At 47.4% G+C, this 20000-nt stretch overlaps 1 protein-coding gene across 1 annotated transcript in view; it reads right to left on the bottom strand.

Moving 5' to 3' along the window:
- The window catches only part of LOC130113910 (receptor-type tyrosine-protein phosphatase zeta-like), a 132377-nt gene that overhangs the window by 41642 nt on the left and 70735 nt on the right, over nt 1-20000 (bottom strand). The window contains exons 12-16 of the mRNA XM_056281610.1: nt 17035-17219; nt 12849-12984; nt 7793-7830; nt 7066-7681; nt 5623-6147 (exon numbers count right to left, since the gene is read on the bottom strand). Coding sequence (XP_056137585.1) covers nt 5623-6147; nt 7066-7681; nt 7793-7830; nt 12849-12984; nt 17035-17219 — 1500 coding nt within the window. The remainder of the gene's footprint in view (nt 1-5622; nt 6148-7065; nt 7682-7792; nt 7831-12848; nt 12985-17034; nt 17220-20000) is intronic.

Genomic DNA, 20000 nt, shown 5'->3' on the forward strand with positions numbered 1-20000 from the left:
ATATATACGTATATATACACGTATACACACACACACACACACACACACACACACATATATATACGTGTATATATACGTGTATATATACGTGTGTGTATATGTGTGTGTATATGTGTGTGTATATATATTAATTCTTATGTATCCCCGCGACTCTGAGTAGGATAAGCGATTTGGATAACGGATGGGTGGACATGTGTATATATATATATATATATTATATATACATAGAGAGAGAGAGAGAGAGAGAGAGAGAGGGAGAGAGAGGGAGGGGGAGACTTATAGAAACTGTGGAGGAGTTTGCCATCTAGCGCCTTAAAGGAAGAACTGCGTTCACATCTTGAGTTTTAAAGCAGCTCAGAAACTGGGGAGATTTCCATTAACCCTCACAGACTGGTGTTAGAGATTTTATATATCAAATGAAATGACAAAGGGGAAAGTCTCACTTGCTGCTGTCTGTCTCAACATTGAGTCAAACTTGAAAATAATCTCTCTGACATATCCTCTTAATGTCTTTTTTCCTACAGTAACTAAACCAGGGAGCGTTTTAGTGAGTTTGCTGACATCTCCAGGTGAATCATGGGAGGTTAAAAACATGGCAGGCTGGTCTTGGCACTCTGTGATGTTAGCATAGCAGTATAAACACAGCTGCAGCTAATGGGGCTGTTTGATTTATCAGCACACACACACACACACACACACACAGACAGACAGACACACACAGACAGACAGACATAACACAAACAGATGTCAATAGTACTGTCAATACTGGTTCTATGGCACACCTACATCCTACAGATCCATTATTAATGTTATTAGCTACAGTTGTAGCTAGTTGTAGCTAGTTGTAGCTAGCTTAAGAGGAGAGGTGGTGATCAGCAGCAGCAGTATGGTTTCATGCCTGGAAAGAGCAGCACAGATGTGATGTTTGCTTTGAGAATGTTGATGGAGAAGTATAGAGGAGGCCAGAAGGAGGTACGCTGTGTCTTTGTAGATTTAGAGAAAGCTTATGACAGGGTGCTGAGAGAGGAGGTGTGGTATTGTATGAGGAAGTCGGGAGTAGCAGAGAAGTATGTAGGAGTGGTGCAGGATATGTATGAGGGAAGTGTGACAGTGGTGAGGTGTGTGGTTGGAATGACAGATGGGGTCAAGGTGGAGGTGGGATTACATCAAGGATCGGCTCTGAGCCCTTTCTTGTTTACAGTGGTGATGGACAGGTTGATGGACGAGATCAGCAGGAGTCTCCATGGACGATGATGTTTGCTGATGACATTGTGATGTGTAGTGAGAGTAGGGTGCAGGTGGAGGAGAGCCTGGAGAGGTGGAGGTATGCACTGGAGAGAAGAGGAATGAAAGTCAGTAGGACCAAGACAGAATACCTATGCATGAATGAGAGGGAGGACAGTGGAATGATGAAGATGCAAGGAGTGGAGGTGACGAAGACATATGAGTTTAAATACTCAGGGTCAACAGTCCAAAGTAACGGGGAGTGCAGGAGAGAGGAGAAGAAGAGAGTGCAGGCAGGGTGGAGTGGGTGGAGAAGAGTGTCAGGAGTGATGTGTGACAGAAGGGTACCAGTAAGAGTTAAAGGGAAGGTTTACAAGATGGTTGTGAGACCAGCTATGTTGTATGGTTTGGAGACAGTGGCACTGATGAAAAGACAGGAGGAGGAGCTGGAGGTGGCAGAGATGAAGATGATAAGATTTTCATTGGGAGTGATGAAGAAGGACAGGATTAGGAAGGAGTATATTAGAGGGACAGTTCAGGTTGGACGGTTTGGAGACAAAGCAAGAGAGACAAGATGGAGATGGTTTGGACATGTGTGGAGGAGAGATGCTGGGTATACTGGGAGAAGGATGCTGAATATGGAGCTGCCAGGGAAGAGGAGAAGAGGAAGGCCAAAGAGGAGGTTTATGGAGGTGGTGAGGGAGGACATGGAGGTGGCTGGTGGGACAGAGGAAGATGGAGAGGACAGGAAGAGATGGAAACGGATGATCCGCTGTGGCGACCCCTAACGGGAGCAGCCGAAAGTAGTGGTAGTAGTAGTGGTAGTAGTACTAGTAGTAGTGGTAGTAGTAGTAGTGGTGGTAGTAGTACTAATAGTAGTAGTAGTAGTAGTGGTAGTAGTAGTGGTAGTAGTACTACTAGTAGTAGTAGTAGTGGTAGTAATGGTAGTAGTAATAGTAGTAGTAGTGGTAGTAGTACTAGTAGTAGTAGTGGTAGTAGTAGTAGTAATAATAGTAGTAGTAGTAGTAGTGGTAGTAGTAGTAGTAGTGGTAGTAGTACTAGTAGTAGTAGTAGTAGTAGTGGTAGTAGTAGTAGTAGTACTACTAGTAGTAGTAGTAGTGGTAGTAGTACTAGTAGTAGTAGTAGTAGTGGTAGTAGTAGTAGTAGTAGTAGTAGTAGTAGTGGTAGTAGATTAGCAAGAGTTGTGTTTATGCTGCTATGCTTACATCACACAGTACCAAGACCAGTCTGCCATGTTTTAACCTTTACCTGGAGACGGCAACAAACTCTCTACAATAGTCTACGTTTTAGTTACTGTTTAAGTGTGTATTACGTGTGTAGTGTTTGAGTGTGTATTTAGTTTAAGTGTGTATTACGTGTGTAGTGTTTAAGTGTGTATTAAGTGTGTAGTGTTTAAGTGTGTATTACGTGTGTAGTGTTTAAGTGTGTATTACGTGTGTAGTGTTTAAGTGTGTATTACGTGTGTAGTGTTTAAGTGTGTATTACGTGTGTAGTGTTTAAGTGTGTATTACGTGTGTAGTGTTTAGGTGTGTATTAAGTGTGTAGTGTTTAAGTGTGTATTAGGTGTGTAGTGTTTAGGTGTGTATTAAGTGTGTAGTGTTTAAGTGTGTATTAGGTGTGTAGTGTTTCGGTGTGTATTACGTGTGTAGTGTTTGAGTGTGTATTTAGTTTAAGTGTGTATTACGTGTGTAGTGTTTAAGTGTGTATTAAGTGTGTAGTGTTTAAGTGTGTATTACGTGTGTAGTGTTTAAGTGTGTATTACGTGTGTAGTGTTTAAGTGTGTATTACGTGTGTAGTGTTTAAGTGTGTATTACGTGTGTAGTGTTTAAGTGTGTATTACGTGTGTAGTGTTTAGGTGTGTATTAAGTGTGTAGTGTTTAAGTGTGTATTAGGTGTGTAGTGTTTCGGTGTGTATTAGGTGTGTAGTGTTTAAGTGTGTATTAGGTGTGTAGTGTTTAGGTGTGTATTAAGTGTGTAGTGTTTAAGTGTGTATTAGGTGTGTAGTGTTTAGGTGTGTATTACGTGTGTAGTGTTTAAGTGTGTATTACGTGTGTAGTGTTTCGGTGTGTATTAAGTGTGTAGTGTTTAAGTGTGTATTAGGTGTGTAGTGTTTCGGTGTGTATTATGTGTGTAGTGTTTAAGTGTGTATTAGGTGTGTAGTGTTTAGGTGTGTATTAAGTGTGTAGTGTTTAAGTGTGTATTAGGTGTGTAGTGTTTCGGTGTGTATTAGGTGTGTAGTGTTTAGGTGTGTATTAAGTGTGTAGTGTTTAAGTGTGTATTAGGTGTGTAGTGTTTCGGTGTGTATTAAGTGTGTAGTGTTTAAGTGTGTATTAGGTGTGTAGTGTTTCGGTGTGTATTAGGTGTGTAGTGTTTAAGTGTGTATTACGTGTGTAGTGTTTCGGTGTGTATTACGTGTGTAGTGTTTAAGTGTGTATTACGTGTGTAGTGTTTCGGTGTGTATTAGGTGTGTAGTGTTTAAGTGTGTATTACGTGTGTAGTGTTTCGGTGTGTATTACGTGTGTAGTGTTTAGGTGTGTATTAGGTGTGTAGTGTTAAGGTGTGTATTAAGTGTGTAGTGTTTAGGTGTGTATTAAGTGTGTAGTGTTTAAGTGTGTATTAGGTGTGTAGTGTTTCGGTGTGTATTAAGTGTGTAGTGTTTAAGTGTGTATTAAGTGTGTAGTGTTTAGGTGTGTATTAAGTGTGTAGTGTTTAGGTGTGTATTAAGTGTGTAGTGTTTAAGTGTGTATTACGTGTGTAGTGTTTCGGTGTGTATTAAGTGTGTAGTGTTTAAGTGTGTATTAAGTGTGTAGTGTTTAGGTGTGTATTAAGTGTGTAGTGTTTAGGTGTGTATTAAGTGTGTAGTGTTTAAGTGTGTATTACGTGTGTAGTGTTAAGGTGTGTATTAAGTGTGTAGTGTTTAGGTGTGTATTAAGTGTGTAGTGTTTAAGTGTGTATTAGTTGTGTAGTGTTTCGGTGTGTATTAGGTGTGTAGTGTTTAAGTGTGTATTACGTGTGTAGTGTTTAAGTGTGTATTAGGTGTGTAGTGTTTAGGTGTGTATTAAGTGTGTAGTGTTTAAGTGTGTATTACGTGTGTAGTGTTTAGGTGTGTATTAGGTGTGTAGTGTTTCGGTGTGTATTAAGTGTGTAGTGTTTAAGTGTGTATTAGGTGTGTAGTGTTTAAGTGTGTATTAGGTGTGTAGTGTTTAAGTGTGTATTAAGTGTGTAGTGTTTAAGTGTGTATTAGGTGTGTAGTGTTTCGGTGTGTATTTCCTTGACACTTCTCTGCAGTTGGTATTTCAGCCATGGAAGTCCTTCGTCAGCCTTAGTATGGACAGTAAGACACCGGGGACGGGTGTGATGGGACGGACGGCTAGTTTGAGTGAAGGTGTTAAGAGAAAGCGGGTCTGAGGACAGAAGCCGTGTTAGGACAAATGTGTGGGACAAATGAAATGGATGCTTGAGAAGAAAGCAGAGGAGCGAAGATACAGTGAAGTGGTGAGGAAGATGATTCACACACACACACACAGACACACACACACACACACACAGACACACACACACACACACACAGACACACACACACACACACACAGACACACACACACACACACACAGACACACACACACACACACACAGTACCACAGACTCACGGAACTACAGCTACATGGCTCAACGGTGAACACAGGTTTCTCAGCCATGGACGACAAAAACGTTATACACACACACACACACAGACACACACACAGACACACACAGAGACACAGAGAGAGAGAGACACACACACACACAGAGAGACACACACACACACACACACACAGAGACACACACAGAGACACACAGAGAGAGAGACACACACACACACACACACACACACACACACACACACAGACACACACAGAGAGAGAGACACACACACACACACACACAGAGACACACACAGAGACACGGAGAGAGAGAGAGACACACACACACAGAGAGACACACACACACACACACAGAGACACACACAGAGACACACACAGAGACACACAGAGAGAGAGACACACACACACACACACACACACAGACACACACAGAGAGAGAGACACACACAGACACACAGACACACACACACACAGAGACACACACAGAGACACACACACACAGAGAGAGAGACACACACACACACACAGAGACACACAGAGAGAGAGACACACACAGACACACACACACACACACAGAGAGAGAGAGAGAGAGAGAGAGAGAGAGAGAGAGAGAGAGAGACAGACGAGGTTAGTGTTTGTGTGGACAGACGGTGGATTCGTCCTCCTCCTTGCTCCTTCACTGGAGTCGAGACGAGTCCCGACCGAGGTCTTGCTCGGCGCTTTCTGGGTTACCTTCCACCGGCTCCTCTTGCTGGGGGTTTCTCTCCGTGGGCTCGGGAATACTGAAGTCTGACGAAGCCTCGTTGTCGTACACGCTCTCAGCCTGTCCTGAGCCGCTCTCCTCCTCGCCGCCGAGGGACCTGGGCTCAAAGGTCATGGCGGAAATGATGGACTCTGTGACGGCAGAGCCGGCACTTCCCGTCTCAAAATAGAAGGCGGAGGACCGCTCGTCGACGTCGTGTGGGGCAGCGCCGGGTGTGGAGGCAGCTGAGAGGCCGGCGGTAGGAGCGGCAGCAGTCTGACACGGTGTGGCGCTCTCTCCGGAGGCAGAGCTTTGAACCCTGTCCCATTCCTGGGCCGAGCCCTCTGGAGACTCCGCGAACAGGGCGGAGCCAGAGGCGTCGCTGCTGTCTGATAGCTGTCTCTCTGACGGGGGGGTGGAGGGGGAGGTGAGTGGCGAGGGAGTGGTGGACGGTTGGCGGGGAGAGTCCCTGTCCGACATTGGGTGCCAGCGCTCCGTGGAGCCGGACTCTGACGCTGTAACAGAGAGGGAGGGGTCACTACGGTGAGAAGGGAGGTGGGAGGAGGGTGTAGAGGAGGATGGAGGAGAGGAGGTGCTAGAGGACAAGAGAGACGGCTCGACAGAATGGAGGAGAGAGTCTACGCCGCTACCAAAGGCCGATAGCAGGCCATCGCTAGGCTTTAGCTCTAAGCTAGCAGCACCCCGAGCGGAGGAAGAGAGGAGGCCAGGAGAGACATGCAGCCAGGAGGAGGTCAACGACAGCTCAAGAGAACACGTGCACATGGCCTGCACGTGGTTAGCTGATGGAAACCCGTCACCGCTGAGCTCCGACAAGAACTCGTCGACCCCGTCCCCCGTAGCATAACCGGAGAGAGGGCGGAAGAGACCTGGGGTGGCACCGGACAGAGAGAGGAAGATAGAGGGCTGGAGGAGAAGGCCGCTCAGAGAGAGAGAGGCTGCGGTGGATGACCCGGAGAGCCCAGACGGATCCCAGAGAGACTCCGACGCCACCTCGACAGAACCAAACAAGTCCGGCACGGTTTGGAGGGAGGGCGTGTTGTCAGCTGGCGGCCCAGACAACATTTCGACACCTCCGTCACCATCATCAACAAACTCAACGCTAGGAGACAGCAGGGTGGAGTCCCACCCAGACGGGGTGGGGGAGGAAGGAGGGGGGTGATATAGGGGCATGGTGGTGGTGGGGGAAGGGGGCAGGGGGGCGGGGGTAGCAGCCAGAGGGGGCGGGCTGTTGCTAGACGGCAGATTGACCCCGACATGTGGGGGGCCGCCAGCAGAGGGCGGTGCAGACAACAGAGGAGCAGATGAAGAGGGACGCACATGCAGGCAGGAGGGGGAGGCAGTGGGATCCCAGCTGTCACATAGAGGGGAGTTGGAGTCAAAGTCGGAGGAGGGGGGGACAGACGAAGGCTCACCATTGAACACGGGCTGTGTGGTGTGAAAGAGCACGCGGCCGAAGGGGGCGGAGGTGGTGGCGGAGGACAAACGAGGCGTGCTAGAAGTTGTAGGCTGCAGCGGAGCCACCGTGGAGGAGCGAGGAGAGGAGGAGCTGCTTCCCAGAGGGGTCTCCGGAAGAGCGGTGGTTCTGGAGGACTTGCTTCCTGTGGTGGCGGTGCCTTCATTTATGTGCGGCGCCCCCCCACCCGCGGTTTGGGTGAGGGTTGTGGTGGTCTCCCCGAGGAGACTTTCTCTTGCTGCTACAGTCTGAAGAGGAGAAGCGAGACGAACGTCTTCCTCGGTGGCGGTCGTGAACATGGCGTTGCTGCTACCGAGGAGGGCCTCGTCTGTGTCCGTGGGGGAGGCCTGGTTTCCCGGCGGTGAGGCAGCGAGCGGCGGGGGGGATCTGGAGGAAGCGTCATATTCCGGTTCCTCCTGAGGAGGAACCCTTGGCTGCCTTGTGGCTCCGCTATCAGGGAACAGGGGACTGGATGAGCCGGTGGTCAAGGTCCCTGCGGCGTCTGTCCAACCCACAACATAATCCTCCTCCGTTTGGACTGGCTCATTCCAGGACAGGGCTGGGTCATAGTCCCCCTAGTGGCGAGATACAGAATTACAAACAGCGATGAAACACAGGGACACGCTTTTACTTCCTAATTCATGGAATGAGTTTCTGGTTTATGAATAAGTAAGTTGTGTCCTTACTTCATCAATTTCGTTCCAACGTGTTTCCAGCACATCTTCTGGAAATAAGCACAGGTTAGAACGTTAGACACAGGTTAGAACTGGGACACAGGTTAGAACGTTAGACACAGGTTAGAACGTTAGACACAGGTTAGAACTTGGACACAGGTTAGAACTGGGACACAGGTTAGAACGTTAGACACAGGTTAGAACTGGGACACAGGTTAGAACTTGGACACAGGTTAGAACTGGGACACAGGTTAGAACTGGGACACAGGTTAGAACGTTAGACACAGGTTAGAACTGGGACACAGGTTAGAACTTGGACACAGGTTAGAACTGGGACACAGGTTAGAACGTTAGACACGGGTTAGAACTGGGACACAGGTTAGAACTGGGACACAGGTTAGAACTTGGACACAGGTTAGAACTGGGACACAGGTTAGAACGTTAGACACAGGTTAGAACTGGGACACAGGTTAGAACTGGGACACAGGTTAGAACTGGGACACAGGTTAGAACTGGGACACGGGTTAGAACTGGGACACGGGTTAGAACTGGGACACAGGTTAGAACTGGGACACAGGTTAGAACGTTAGACACAGGTTAGAACTGGGACACAGGTTAGAACTGGGACACAGGTTAGAACTGGGACACGGGTTAGAACTGGGACACAGGTTAGAACTGGGACACAGGTTAGAACTGGGACACAGGTTAGAACTTGGACACAGGTTAGAACGTTAGACACAGGTTAGAACGTTAGACACAGGTTAGAACTGGGACACGGGTTAGAACTGGGACACAGGTTAGAACTGGGACACAGGTTAGAACTTGGACACAGGTTAGAACGTTAGACACAGGTTAGAACGTTAGACACAGGTTAGAACTGGGACACGGGTTAGAACTGGGACACGGGTTAGAACTGGGACACAGGTTAGAACTGGGACACGGGTTAGAACTGGGACACGGGTTAGAACTGGGACACAGGTTAGAACTGGGACACAGACTCACTGTGGGTGGAACACAGTGACGCGCTACCCAAACTCTCCCACACATGTCACCTGAGCCGCTCCACTGTGCCGTCCACGTGTCTTTATTCGCCCGGTACTCTTGGCTCATTTGCTGTGTACGTTTCCCTGAATAGTTTCTATTTCAGAATGATGTTGTGAGGCTGCAAATCAACAAGGCCACTGGAGGCCCCGTCCCAGCACACAAGAGACTCGTGGGGGGGCAGGATTTCATAAACACCAACATAACAGACGTGACAGAGGAAGAAGAGCCGAGTGTGCTCGCTGACACTTCATTAACCTGCCGCCCAGCTCACATCTGAGACCGGACCGGACCGGCCCAGACGAGATGAGACCAGACCAGACCAGACCAGACCAGACCAGTCCAGACCAGACGAGGGGACGCTCACACACCACAACCATCCTGTTGCTGTATGACTAAACACAAGATGAAGCAGGACAAACACACACATGCATGCACACACTCGGAATGTCTGCAATCACACACACACACACACACACACGTACACACACATGCATGCACACACACGCACATATACACACACACACACACACACCCCTCAGCAAAGTAGTTTTTGAAAATAAGTGTGTATTTGTGTCGTGTGTGGCTAAGTGGTGTTTTCGTTTCTCAGAGGAAATCCAATTTTCTGCATTTGTGGAAAACGTTCTGGTAAACATTTTGACACCCTGAGAGGAACTCTGTCCACCTGTCTGTCCACCTGTCTGTCCCTGTCTGTCCACCTGTCTGTCCATCTGTCTGTCCACCTGTCTGTCCCTGTCTGTCCACCTGTCTGTCCCTGTCTGTCCACCTGTCTGTCCATCTGTCTGTCCACCTGTCTGTCCCTGTCTGTCCACCTGTCTGTCCACCTGTCTGTCCACCTGTCTGTCCCTGTCTGTCCACCTGTCTGTCCACCTGTCTGTCCAACTGTCTGTCCACCTGCCTGTCCATCTGTCTGTAGCTGTCACGTCAAACAAACAGTATCTTCAAACACTCTGCACTGAGGTCCACTAGCGGCACACAGACACGGTGGGGCAGATGGTTTGGCTCTTACCTGCCCGGGGCAAAGTCACACATCATGGAACCAGTTCAGACTGGTGTGCGAGGCATGAAGTGAGATTTACAAGTGTACGAGTTGGGAAGGGAGGATGAGTTCACACTGATGTGATGCTGACTGACACCTGCATGGATGCTTAAGGCCCCGTATCACCACAGGTCAGTATCGCCACAGGTCAGTATCAGCACAGGTCAGTATCAGCACAGGTCAGTATCATCACAGGTCAGTATCACCACAGGTCAGTGTCACCACAGGTCAGTATCACCACAGGTCAGTATCGTCACAGGTCAGTATCACCACAGGTCAGTATCACCACAGGTCAGTATCAGCACAGGTCAGTATCGCCACAGGTCAGTATCATCACAGGTCAGTATCACCACAGGTCAGTGTCACCACAGGTCAGTATCATCACAGGTCAGTATCGCCACAGGTCAGTGTCACCACAGGTCAGTATCACCACAGGTCAGTATCACCACAGGTCAGTATCATCACAGGTCAGTATCGCCACAGGTCAGTATTGTGACAGGTCAGTATCACCACAGGTCAGTATCACCATAGGTCAGTATCGTCACAGGTCAGTATCACCACAGGTCAGTATCAGCACAGGTCAGTATCACCACAGGTCAGTGTCACCACAGGTCAGTACCACCACAGGTCAGTATCACCACAGGTCAGTATCAGCACAGGTCAGTATCACCACAGGTCAGTATCACCACAGGTCAGTATCATCACAGGTCAGTATCACCACAGGTCAGTATCAGCACAGGTCAGTATCACCACAGGTCAGTGTCACCACAGGTCAGTACCACCACAGGTCAGTATCACCACAGGTCAGTATCACCACAGGTCAGTATCAGCACAGGTCAGTATCACCACAGGTCAGTGTCACCACAGGTCAGTATCACCACAGGTCAGTATCACCACAGGTCAGTATCGTCACAGGTCAGTATCACCACAGGTCAGTATCACCACAGGTCAGTATCAGCACAGGTCAGTATCACCACAGGTCAGTGTCACCACAGGTCAGTGTCACCACAGGTCAGTGTCACCACAGGTCAGTATCAGCACAGGTCAGTATCACCACAGGTCAGTGTCACCACAGGTCAGTATCACCACAGGTCAGTATCACCACAGGTCAGTATCAGCACAGGTCAGTATCAGCACAGGTCAGTATCGTCACAGGTCAGTATCGCCACAGGTCAGTATCAGCACAGGTCAGTATCACCACAGGTCAGTGTCACCACAGGTCAGTACCACCACAGGTCAGTATCACCACAGGTCAGTATCACCACAGGTCAGTATCAGCACAGGTCAGTATCACCACAGGTCAGTGTCACCACAGGTCAGTATCGCCACAGGTCAGTATCGCCACAGGTCAGTATCGTCACAGGTCAGTATCACCACAGGTCAGTATCACCACAGGTCAGTATCAGCACAGGTCAGTATCAGCACAGGTCAGTATCACCACAGGTCAGTGTCACCACAGGTCAGTATCACCACAGGTCAGTATCAGCACAGGTCAGTATCAGCACAGGTCAGTATCACCACAGGTCAGTATCACCACAGGTCAGTATCGTCACAGGTCAGTATCAGCACAGGTCAGTATCAGCACAGGTCAGTATCAGCACAGGTCAGTATCAGCACAGGTCAGTATCACCACAGGTCAGTATCAGCACAGGTCAGTATCACCACAGGTCAGTGTCACCACAGGTCAGTGTCACCACAGGTCAGTATCACCACAGGTCAGTATCACCACAGGTCAGTATCAGCACAGGTCAGTATCACCACAGGTCAGTATCAGCACAGGTCAGTATCACCACAGGTCAGTATCACCACAGGTCAGTATCAGCACAGGTCAGTATCAGCACAGGTCAGTATCAGCACAGGTCAGTATCACCACAGGTCAGTGTCACCACAGGTCAGTATCACCACAGGTCAGTATCAGCACAGGTCAGTATCACTACACAGCATCATGTCAGGCATCAGCTGACTGCTGCAGAACACGACTCATTCATGCAAAGTGAGAGTGAAGACGGATGGAGAGCAGTGTTTTCCAGCAAGGTTTGTTAGTTTATTATCAACTTCAGTTATGAAATACAATTGCACACCATGACACACAGATACTGCATACATGCAGACAGTCTGCTGCTGTGGCAGAGGGCAGGGCCAGCGTCGTGGAGAGAAAACATGACAACAAGAGATGGTTGATGCATGCTAATAAGCCAGGTAAGGACACCCCAGACAGTTAAATCAGTTGATGCGGACACAAGGTTTAGTGGGAGAAACTAAAGTAAGAAAGCCAAGATGGCTGTTCTGTCTCTCCCTTTCACATGGAACACAGGAAGTGACCTCTGACCCCAAACCAAACATGTTCTCTCATTGAAATATAGAAAAAGCACATTTGGGTTGGATACACAGAACAACGTGTACAACAGTGAGAAGCAGAGAGAGGAGGTTGATGTTCCTCATGATGTTCCCCACTGCTGGAGGAACATCATGAGGAACATCATGAGGAGGTCATGATGTTCCTCATGATGCTCCTCCAGCAGTGGGGAACATCATGAGACGAGCAGATGTAGAAGAACTCAATAAAATGAAAACGTCCTGTCATTCATGAAAGGAATGGGAGAGAAGAGGGAGAATGGAAACAGAATCTATCCAAACAAATACTTCAGTCCCACATCACATCCACTAGAGGCTTTGTTAGGCTCCCCTGTGGTCACAACGTACCAGTTAATATACTGCGGTCAACACAGAGTCCGTTTGCCAGCTCAACAAGTTTATTTCCTTCATTTGAATTCTTTTAAAATATAAAATTTAAGCTTTCAAGTGTTGCGAGGCGTTTGTTATGTGACGTCAGTGTGCGTCTCTTCCCGGGGTTTAATTCTTCTTCGTGTGACATAGCGTGTACAGAGCTGGGGAGAACAAAATGTTAACAATCCCAATTTCACAAATGTCCAGAGAGACGAGCCGTGCGGGCGCGCGCAGTCTTACCGGGCTCGTCGGGCTCGTCGGAAGGCATCCGAACCGTCAGCCGCTCGCTCACACGCCCGTACAGACCGTTGGAGCAGACCGCCACCACCTGCACCGCGTAGCTGCTGTTGGCCAACAGATCCTGCAGGATCGCCCCCTGGCGGTGGAACGTGGGATAATGTTCATTTTGAGGCCATTCCAGTGAAACATCGGCTCATATTAGCTTTAGACCGGTGCTATGAACCCTGTGCATAACTGTAGTCCACTGACTCCCGGGTTCTACTGCGGCGGTCTTACCAGTTTCCTCTTTGTTGGCGTGTGCTATTGACAATGGCATATATTTGGCGATGCCTGCAAGATTGACCATGGATAAATGTCAACCACATGCACACAACTGTCCACAAACTTTCACCAGCACCTACCAGCAAACGGGTGAGACGTTTCAAGTTGCACATGTCAAGTTACGTCCACACTTATGAGGATGAGTCCAGACGGACAGACAGAATTGTACAAACCCCAATTCCAGTGAAGTTGGGACGTTGTGTAAAACATGAATAAAAACAGAATACAATGATTTGCAAATCCTTTCCCACCTATAGTCAACTGAATACACTACAAAGACACGATATTTAATGTTCAAACTGATAAACTTTATTGTTTTTTGCAAATATTGACTCATTTTGAATTTGATGCCTGCAACACGTTCCAAAGAAGCTGGGACAGGGGCAACAAAAGACTGGGAAAGTTGAGGAATGCTCAAAAAACACCTGTCTGGAACATTCCACAGGTGAACAGGTTAACTGGAAACAGGTGAATGTCCTGATTGGGTATAAAAGGAGCATCCCCGAAAGGCTCAGTCATTCACAAGCAAGGATGGGGCGAGGTTCACCACTTTGTGAACAACTGTGTGAGCAAATAGTCCAACAGTTTAAGAACAACGTTTCTCAACGTACAACTGCAAGGAATTTAGGGGTTTCATCATCTCCAGTCCATAATATCATCACAAGATTCAGAGAATCCCGAGAAATCTCTGCATGTAAGCGGCAAGACCCAAAACCAACACTGAATGCCCGTGACCTTCGACCCCTCAGACGGCACTGCATTAAAAACCGACCTCATTGTGTAAAGGATATGACCACGTGGGCTCAGGAACACTTGGGAAAACCATCATCAGTTAACACAGTTGGTCGCTACATCTACAAGTGCAAGTTAAAACTCTACCATGCAAAGCCAAAGCCAGATATCGACACCACCCAGAAACGCCACCGGCTTCTCTGGCCCGAGCTCATCTGAGATGGACTGACACCAAGTGGACAAGTGTGCTGCGGTCTGACTGGCGAGTCCACATTTCACATTGTTTTTGGAAACCATGGACGTCGTGTCCTCCGGGCTAAAGAGGAAAAGGACCATCCAGATTGTTATCAGAGCAAAGTCCAAAAGCCAGCATCTGTGATGGTATGGGGGGGTGTTAGGGCCCATGGCATCATGGGTAACTTGCACACCTGTGAAGGCACCATTAATGCTGAAAGGTACATACAGGTTTGGAGCAACATATGCTGCCATCCAAGCGACATCTTTTTCAGGGACGTCCCTGCTTATTTCAGCAAGACAATGCCAAGCCACATTCTGCACGTGTTACACCAGCGGGGCTTCGTAGTAAAAGAGTGCGGGTACTGGACTGGCCTGCCAGCAGTCCAGACCTGTCTCCCATTGAACATGTGTGGCGCATTATGAAGCGCACAATACGACAACGGAGACCCCGGACTGCTGAGCAACTGGAGTTACATCAGCAAGAATGGGAAAGAATTCCACCTACAAAGCTTCAACAAGTAGTGTCCTCAGTTCCCAAACGCTTATTGAGTGTTGTTAAAAGGAAAGGTGGTGCAACACAGTGGTGAACATGCCCCTGTCCCAGCTTCTTTGGAACGTGTTGCAGGCATCACATTCACAGTGAGTGAATATTTGCAAAAAAACAGTAAAGGTTATCAGTTTGAACATTAAATATCTTGTCTTTGTATTGTATTCAACTGAATATAGGTGGAAAAGGGTTTGCAAATCATTATATTCTGTTTTTATTCACGTTTTACACAACGTCCCAACTTCACTGGAATTGGGGTTTGTAGGTTGCTGGTAGGTGCAGGTGAAAGTGTGTGGACAGTTGTGTGCATGTGGTTGACATTTATCCGTGGTAAATCTTGCAGGCATCGCGAAAAATATGTCATTGTCATTAGCACATGCCAACAAACAGGAAACTGGTATGACCACTGCAGTAGAAACCGGAAGTTAGTGGACTACAGTTATGTACAGAGCCGATTCAGTCATGTGTCATGGAGCGCCGTGTGTGTGCAGGATTTCTTTGCAGCCCAACACTACACCAGTTGTTTTCACTGATCAACACAACAACAATCAGACAACAGGACTAATCAGTGAAAGAAGCTGTTGCAGTTCTGGGTTGGAACAAAAACCTGCATACACATGGACCTCCAGGGCACATAAATGAACACCACTGATTTAGACTGAGATTGTTCCACTCCTGCACAACCATAGTGTAGGTGCACTTCAACACTCTGTTTTCATACAACATCTATGATCTATACCATATCAGGGTGTAACTACAAATCCTATAAGAACAGAAGAACATGTTAAATAAAGTATATGCACCCAACACACGCGACACGAGCAGGATAACAAACCATCATCAGCGTAAAGTCTTCATAGTCTACTTCTAACGCTAAGTACACAGTTTGAAAACAAAACGTAGATTAATACACAGCTAAGTGTACCAGTGCTACACAATTTTGATTAACAATGTGGTAATGGCATGTATATAAATATATAGTAGTAGTATGTATGTAACTGATTAAGTGTAGCCTAAATATTTTATTTTTATATTTATAATGTCCGTTTGGCTTAACCTACTTCTTTACATGACCATGTCGTCAGTTACAAGGTCATCTTGTGAGGACCCTGTGGTAGAAAGCTGAAACAAACATAGGTTCTTCTTCACTAATGTAAAACCGGCAGGTTGCCCTGCAAAAATGCTGATTCTTTTAATTGGTCTTCTAATCCTCCTTTTTGATATTATTTCACTCGTTTACTTTACAATGCAGGCTCACGTAGCTCCAGAACGCAGCTGTGATCTTATAAAGAACTTTCTCTTCCTGTCTGCTATGTAGGTGGTGGTGAGGTGAATCTCCTGGTGTTACTGGACCAGTGTGTCTCTATGTAGGTGGTGGTGTTACTGGACCAGTGTGTGTCTATGTAGGTGGTGGTGTTACTGGACCAGTGTGTCTCTATGTAGGTGGTGGTGTTACTGGACCAGTGTGTGTCTATGTAGGTGGTGGTGTTACTGGACCAGTGTGTCTATGTAGGTGTTGGTGTTACTGGACCAGTGTGTCCTATGTAGGTGGTGGTGTTACTGGACCAGTGTGTCTCTATGTAGGTGGTGGTGTTACTGGACCAGTGTGTCTCTATGTAGGTGGTGGTGTTACTGGACCAGTGTGTCTCTATGTAGGTGGTGGTGTTACTGGACCAGTGTGTCTCTGTGTAGGTGGTGGTGTTACTGGACCAGTGTGTCTCTATGTAGGTGGTGGTGTTACTGGACCAGTGTGTCTCTATGTGGGTGTTGTGTTACTGGACCAGTGTGTCTCTATGAAGGTGTTGGTGAGGTGTGTGTGGTGGGCTGAGCTTCATTCCACATGAATGAGAGTCAGCAGGGCTGTTGTGTCAGAAACAAACCAGAAAACTTGGTGGAACCTGAGTTGTACTTATTGATGCAGTACTATGTGTTGGTAAAGGTCTTCTGCCAGCTTGTTCTGTCATATCTGCTGGTTAGACACAACACCTTCACTTCTTCTTCTAACTCAACACTACCTGCCTTCTTCTCCCTCATCTGGCTGCTATGAAGAAGATGGAAACACTATGCACCCTGTCATTTTTCATGGTAAAGTCCCACCAGACAACAACCATCCTTATCACACACCGCTGCAGTCTGCAGGGTGTGGTGTTCATGGATTAGATGTTGTCTTGCAGAGATAGAAAGTATATTAAGGGATATGGTTTTATGTAAATCTTCAGGATTGTAGCTTGATGGTGGACATTTTGACGTCAGCAATAGTATATACTTTTAATGAATTATGAGAAATCCATTATCTCCATGAAACCTATTGAGGGAAATCATGTGGTGGGACCCCCCCTCCCGCCTTACCACATCCTGGTCCCCGTCAGTCATGTACTGGGACATGGGTGGGTCTTCTCCTTGCACCACGTGGTAGGTGACGGAGTATTTCTCAATCCCGCTGTCATACACCGCCCGTGGACGCTCCCACGTCACTAGGAGACTGCTGAGGTTGTAGGGAGAGGCCATGATGTTCTCCGGCTCTGAACTACAGACTGAGAGAGAGAGAGAGAGAGAGAGAGAGAGAGAGAGCGAGAGAGCGAGTCCCTTCAGTCAGCTGGTTGTGAAACTAACTGACCCCGTAACCACAGACACAGATGAGTTTCAGACCAGCACTGCTAACCAACCACAGACTAGAGTAAACCACACCATCACACAATGCAACAACTCATATGTGGAACCCTGGGACACACAAACCAAATGACAACACAAATAAGAATGTTATGGGGCCTAAAAAGAGAACACAAACTGGCTGACTGTCTGTCCACTGTCAGAGACAGTCAGCACAGACACATCCTTACCAAGTACAGGCTCACTGACCACAGTCTAGCCATTGAAAAGGACAGACACACAAAACATTTTGGCTACCAAAAGAGCAAAGAATATGTGGTCACTGTAGGGCAGGTGAGGTAGAGACAGAGATGCACTTCCTGCTAAATTGTGAGACATTCTAGAACATAAGAGAAAAATACCAGGAGACATTTGAAAACCAGATTCCAAATGTCCTACTGCTGGATGAGAAAGAACAATAGACACTTATTTTAGGAGAGGGTCAAAGGTCACACCTATGTCAGAATGCCATAGCCTGAGGGTCAGTGAGTGACCAAAACACTGTCAGTTACTGTTCCAATTACTGTCAGCTGCTGTTCAAATACCATTCTATATTTCTCCCAGTTCTACCTGTTCCTTCTTCCATTTGTTTTATTTTATTGTTTAATACTCTGTTAACCTGTTTCTCTGTCACCTGCTTTGGCAACATTGTAGTGAACGCACTCATGCCAATAAAGCATCAGTGAATTGAATTGAATTGAATTGAGAGAGAGAGAGAGAGAGAGAGAGAGAGAGACAGAGAGAGAGAGAGAGAGAGAGCGAGACGGAGGGACAGAGAGAGAGAGAGACAGAGAGAGACAGACAGACAGACAGACAGACAGACAGAGAGAGAGAGGGAGGGACAGAGAGAGACAGAGGGAGACAGAGAGAGACAGAGGGAGACAGAGAGAGGGAGGGACAGAGAGAGGGAGGGACAGACAGGAAGACAGAGAGAGCGAGGGAGAGAGAGAGACAGACAGACAGACAGACAGATAGATAGACAGAGAGAAAGACAGAGACAGACTACAATAACAATGGTTCTCTTGACATGTCCTTTCCAATTTAACAGTTTAATAAAAAGGATAGGGATTGTGTGTGTGTGTGTGTGTGTGTGTGTGTGTGTGTGTTGGGGGTTATGTTAGGAAAGTCAGCCATGGGTTTCTGAAATAAGCTCCTCCCCTCAAATATGTCTGGCCACACCTCCAAACCCACAACAGGAAGTTGTTGTGAGTGCCAGTAAGCAGTGGCGTGCTTGCAGCCAGAGGGTCCATGTTGAATAGTTCTGTTGCTGCAGCATCAAACAGCCGTACGTATCACACTAGACAAGCAGCTACTGAGCGGCGCTGATTAAATCAAAGTAAATGTCTCATCGCCCCCCCTCACCCCCCCCCCCCGATTTTAAAACCGGGGGTTCAGCATCCATACAGTGAACCCCTCATTTTAGGTCAGACAGTGAGATTAACCCTGCAGAGATTAAACAGGTCGGAGAGACACGGAGGTGAGGATTACTTCAGATTACCGTGGCTGAGGCCGGATCAGCGCCAATCAGGCCTCCGGACCATGGAGACCAGAAGCTCCATCTACACCACTGACACATTTCCTCCTAAATAATCTCTGTCTCTGCCAAAGCGCCGCACTCGGAGCAGGGGTTTATCCTCCTACTGGCTCAGGACTGGTGGAAGCACCACGCCACGGCCCCGCAGACAGCTGGTATGGCGGTGGTCATGTCAGTGTGTACACGTCACAGGCGGCTGCAGGCTGCAGGTCGCCACCCGCCACACGCCGGTCAACTCTGGCGGTATGCTGAGTGTATGTGGTGGAGTACACATGTCTAGGCCTTTTTCCTGCTTTTTAAAAACCATTCTACTGAGCACACCATTGTTAGTACATAATTTAGCTTACATGGAATTAAATAGTCATCAAGATTTATACATATTTCTGCTTCACTTTGATTTGATTATAAGAAGAAAAAAAGATGGATGGAGCTAACTAGTTTCCACCACTAGAGGGAAGACCATACCTACTGACTGCCTGTGTGGGCCTTACTGTACTACATGATGCATCCCAAGTACAAGATGCGTCTGTAGTACATGAGTACAGTACCTGCTGTTTACAAGACACCACCACTACTACTACTACTACTACTACTACTAGTGGTGCTCCTCCTAATGCTCATACAACAACAAAAACAACAACAGCGACGATAATAATAATAATACTTATTATTATTATTATTATTATAATTATAATCATAACAATATCTCTATCCATGCTCAGTAATCCAGGTAAGGAAATCACAGAAGATTGAATCAGTTCATCTGGACACAACGACTGGAGAGAAACGTTTCATCATCATTTTAAGTGTCCTCTTCAGTCTCACCTGACTGCAGGTGTCCCCACCCTTATAAACAATACAGTGACTGCAGGTGTCCCCACCCTTATAAACAATACAGTGACTGCAGGTACCCCCACCCTTATAAACAATATAGTGACTGCAGGTACCCCACCTTTATAAACAATACAGTGGCACAATTACCGGTTGTTATGCCACTGTATTGTAAATGCTATTTGTAATAGGGTCAAGGGCTCCTTGGGTGGCACGGTGGCCCAGTGGTTTGCACTGTCTCCTCACAGCAAGAAGGTCCTGGTTTCGAACCCCGGGGTTTTCCAACCTTGGAGCCATCCCA

Source organism: Lampris incognitus, chromosome 6 (genome assembly GCF_029633865.1).
Source record: "Lampris incognitus isolate fLamInc1 chromosome 6, fLamInc1.hap2, whole genome shotgun sequence".
NCBI lineage: Eukaryota > Metazoa > Chordata > Actinopteri > Lampriformes > Lampridae > Lampris > Lampris incognitus.